The 5,000-nt window shown below is 39.0% G+C and overlaps 1 protein-coding gene across 2 annotated transcripts in view; it reads right to left on the minus strand.

Moving 5' to 3' along the window:
• Window positions 1–2,055: 2,055 nt before the first annotated feature.
• Window positions 2,056–5,000, minus strand: part of top1b (DNA topoisomerase Ib) — a 19,264-nt gene continuing 16,319 nt past the window's right edge. For both annotated transcript variants that reach the window (XM_046870205.1, XM_046870204.1), the window contains exon 21: window positions 2,056–3,531. In XM_046870205.1, coding sequence (XP_046726161.1) covers window positions 3,429–3,531 — 103 coding nt within the window. In that variant the 3' untranslated portion in view covers window positions 2,056–3,428. The remainder of the gene's footprint in view (window positions 3,532–5,000) is intronic.

Raw genomic sequence — 5,000 nt, forward strand, 5'->3', positions numbered from 1 at the left:
GCTTTCCATGGGTTGGAAGAAGTGAAAGATCTCCTGCTATAAAGCTCTAAAATCTGTTGAACATGTTTGAGAATGTGAACGCTGACTGCACTCCAGGCCTCCTAAAACCTTTTTTTTTTTTTTGGCTGAATGAGCACAAAAATCTGGTGGAACATCTTGAGAAGAGTGGAGGCAACCATTCCAAAGAAGAAAAACAGAACTCCAGATTTGACACAAATAAATGTACTGAACTGATACACTGAGTGAAAAGGAATCTTCTGACCAATCGGAATCCAGACTACGGTACAAATTGAGTGTGAAATCAGCAGAGCAGGAAAACGCTGGTGCTTCTCTGCAGCTCCACGGCACCTTATAAGGTGAGCGAGTGATCCGTGTTCTCTGTGGCACGTCCATGCATCTCTGCAGAAACTCACTTCACCCTGAAGAGCTGCAGCGGTTGCGGTTTGGCTTTTTTGCTTCTCATGAAAAACGTTTGCAAGAAAAAAAAAGTGCACCGAGGAACCTGCACAGGAAAAGAACGCAGTCTGCTCACGTCTTCACTCTGCTCACGTCTTCACTCGAGTGCAGCGACGGATATGCAAACAAACGGAGCACCAGAAACTCGAGCAGATGAGTGAGACAGAGAGAGAGAGAGAGAGAGAGAGAGAGAGAGAGAGAGAAAAAAAACCTGAAGATCAGAGTGAAAAAGAAATGCTTTCCATCTGCATCATCTCCTGCCTGTTGATCTGCTCGATGATGAAGAAAGTCTGGACTGCAGCCACATTTTCGAGACTCTCGCACCTGTTGTGGTTTTTGTGTTCAAGACCTCGAAATCACCCGGAAGCACAATTCTGATTGATTAATTGATTAATGCATATACATGCACACCTTCAATGGTGGACTCACTTCTGGATTCTGATTGGTCAAAAGCCGTCTATTTCGTTTTCCATTACAGTTGCACAAATTTGTTCGAATGCATCGAGTCACCGTTTCTATAGCAACGGGCAAAACGACCTGCTTTACATTCCTTGAAAGTCTCCAGTGTGAGAACTTTTTGTTTTTCCGCCACGAGACGAATTAATTAGGTCAGTAAGAGCGGTTTGGGATGGAGGGGGTGTGTCCTCATTTACATACTCATACATATTTATAAGCGGCTTTAGGAAAGCTTCGATTTTTAATTTGTTTTTAAATGTTGGAAACACACGACACTGTTTATGGATTGTGTGCGTTATAACGCGAACACCCCAGCACACATCTGGACTGGATTTAAAAAAAAAACAAACAAAAAAAAAACACCAGGGAAATTATTGCAATACAAAGTTTATTTAAATTCTTAAAACAGAAAATACACAAAAGCAAGACGTCAGGATGAACGCAAGGATGTGAAACAAAAGAAGAGAAAAAGGGGGAGGAAAAAAAAGTGGCATGATTTCATTATTTTGTAAAATAAACCAATATTAAAAAAAAAGAGAAAAGAATAAAACATGATTGTTTAAGGCTAAATGTGGTAAAAATGTTGAAGTTAGCTTTAGCACACTTTCTAACAGCTATAAATAAGTGCAGAGAGCCTCACATTGAAAAAGTTAACTTCGGACACTTTTTTTTTTTTTACTTTTTGTTCCTAATTCTTTACAAAGAAGATGATCTTCCGCATGTACACCGTATTTCATACACATCTCTATTCATTTGGCAAAAAAAAAAAAAAATTGCATCTCACATATATAGAGAAACCAGTTCTTCATGTTAATAGGATCGTTCGTGTGTGTGTGTGTGTGTGTGTGTGTGTGTGTGTGTGTGTGTGTGTGTGTGTGTCTGTCTCACACAGCCATGGTTCAAGTAAAAAGTGTTGCAAGCGTACTGAGAGGGAATAAAGGACAAAAAGCCCACAAAACATTCTGCACAGAAATAAAAAAATAAATCCAGGAAAAAAAAAAAAAATTTAATTCACTACATCAGCGTGAACACGAAATTCGCCACTTTCACATATTTGCAAAAAAAAAAAAAAATCTCAAATTAAAATAATGAAATGTACATCCCTGATAGAAACAGAAAAAAATTATATATATATTTAAAAAAAAAAAAAAAAAAAAAAAAAAAAAAAAAAAAAAAAGGGGATGCACCAATCTGATATCATGGATTGAGAATTATTTTCCCCTCAAACCGATCCAGAGTGGGAACCAAAAGGACAACAGATTGTGTGTGTGTGTGTGTGTGTGTGTGTGTAGTGGGGGCGCACGGTGCGCTTTTTTTTTTTTTTATATAAAAAAAAAAAAAAAAAAATTTACAAAAAATTATTTGCTAAAAAAGAATTTGCGAGACGCATCAGAGGAATGAATCAAGAATCAATTCGCCTGCATTTACAGTTTAATATAAATTCTATTGGATTAATTATTTGGACAAAAAAAGGTAAGCTGTTAGTTTTTTTTTAATTAAAAGAAATAAAGAAAAAAATTCCTGGATTTTATTGATTATATATCTATATATATATTATATACACACACTAAAAAGAAAAAGCACAAGTGTTTAATTTACTGTAAATTAATGCAAATTCATTCGATAGTAACTCCAAACACAGTACAGTACTCATGTAAAAGGGTCTCGTCAATTGTTTTGTTTCTTTTGATTTAAAAAGGAATTAAATAAAATTTCTATTCGATAATCATTAATAGGACATAAAAATGTTTTCCAATTATTTTAAATAAAATGTGTCTGGAGATTCCTCAGGTCGAGATCTCGTTCTGGCTCAGTGACCCAACTAAGGAAAGGATTTAAAAAAAAAAAAAAAAAAAAAAAAAAGGCGGCTCAGTGTTGTTTCCATGACGATCCTCAGAGTGTGATGAAAAACAAAACAAAACAAAAAAAACAGTGGATTGGTGCATCCCTCAGACGACGCTTTTGAGTACATGATTGACGTCTACATCTTGCTGGAGTTAAAACAAACAAAAAACCAAAATAAAACACACACACACACACACACACACACACACACACACACACACACACACACGATCGTGTCTGGAGTCTTTCACAGATGGCTTTCCGTAGCTCGGTTCCCGGCGTTCCTCTTCTCTTAAAACAATTTCATTTCTTATATTAAAATATAGAATTCATCGATAAATCCGGCGACTAAAACCTACGACTCAACACTTAAAAACCCAGAAAGCATGTGGAAAGCCGTGTGTGTGTGTGTGTGTGTGTGTGTGTGTGTGTGTGTGTGTGTGTGTGCGCGCACGTATCGGAGCGACATGGTGGTGGTGGTGGATCTCCTCAGGGTTCCACGCTCAGGACTTGGATTGAAACATTTTATCAGCCGAATTGTGAGTTTGGATTTAAAAAGTCTAGTTTTTTCCCGCGCGTCGCTGGAACCCGTTGGGACGCGGGGCGGAGTCGACGGATAAATGCTGAACCCTCATGAAAACGAAATACGCTGCTGTTTCTCTTTCCTCACTTCAGAACTGGTAATCATTGTCGGCCATGTCGATGGCCCAGGCGAACTTCTCCCGCTGAGTCTTGTTGTAGATCTTTTCGATGGGGATTCCCCATTTTTTACACCTGTAGAGAGGAGACGGAGAAACGGCGTTAGTTATTCTGCACGCACACACACACACACACACACGTTCAGAAAGAAGTAGAAAAGGAATAAAAAAGAATTCTATTTCCCCAAACAGAAAACCCCTCCTCAGAGTGTGTGTGTTGGACACAGGGAGTTCCTGTACCTATTGTATCATAGTGAGAACTTCTCCCAAAATAGATCGGGGCAGCAGGTAATCACAACAACTCCTCAGTTTCTCTCCCGACTGATCCTCTACTTTACTGTTTCATTCTCTATACACTATAAGGACTAAAGCTGCTTCACTCGAGTTTGTGGAGGTTCATTCAGCCACAAGGGTGTGAGTAAAGTCAAGTAGTGATGAAGGTGAGGAGGTTCCTGGGGTGGTCTCCTAGTTCCAAAAGACGTCCTTGTACAATTGTGTGCCTTATTATTAATTGTTAAGTTAAGTGTAACTATTTGGGGTTTGAAAAGTCGGGTGTCCCAATACTTTTGGCAAAATCACTTTGTAGTGTTGGACCTTTATTTTATTTCATATATATATATATATATAAATAAATGTTGGAGGCTTATTTTATTATTTATATAAAAAAGTATGCCAGCTTCCACTCTTCTTTAAAATAAAAAAAAGTTATACCTTATAACATTATACCTGACCTGAGATGATACAATAAAAAAGTCTTTATATAATCTTTAATTATTTACAGAAATTATATTCTTCAAGTTTTTTGAAAATTATCCATTATTCATATTATATATATAAAACCATGTTTACAAAAATGTATTTTCATTTAAAATGTAAAAAAAAAAAAAAGGAAATGAAAGGGTTACATTCAAATGCACCAATCAGCAGACAGTTTCAGACTCTCCAAAAATTTCCAGATAATTCATCTCCACCTTCGCACTGACTGCGCGCGTGTGTGTATATTTGTGTGTGTGTGTGTGTGTGTGTGTGTGTGTGTGTGTGTGTGTGTGTGTACGACATGGCCCTGCTCTGGCACACGCCCCGACCCCATTGTTCACTCTCTCCCTCCTCCCCCCTCTGCTCTTCCCCACAGCTGCTGAACATGAGGCAGTGCTCTCCATTTCCCAGAAGGCACCACGAGGACTTTCCCTCTCCGCGGCCTGCGTGTCTCGAGCGCTTCACGCCTCATTTGAATACAATGGCGCTCAATGATGACGAGGGTGAACGCGATACGCGTGACCGAGATGGCGCAGACACGTCGGTGTTCTGATTCCTATCTGCTACGCAAACACACGAATCCGCGGGGAATAGGCAGGTTCAAGTGGTACAGAGGTTTTAAGAGATCCAGAGCAGTGTGTACCAACACACACACACACACACACACAGACAGACACACAGACAGACAGACACACAGACAGACAGACACACAGACAGACAGACACACAGACACACAGACAGACAGACACACAGACACACACACACACACACACACACACACACACACAC

This window comes from Silurus meridionalis, chromosome 16 (assembly GCF_014805685.1).
Source record: "Silurus meridionalis isolate SWU-2019-XX chromosome 16, ASM1480568v1, whole genome shotgun sequence".
NCBI classification, from domain to species: domain Eukaryota; kingdom Metazoa; phylum Chordata; class Actinopteri; order Siluriformes; family Siluridae; genus Silurus; species Silurus meridionalis.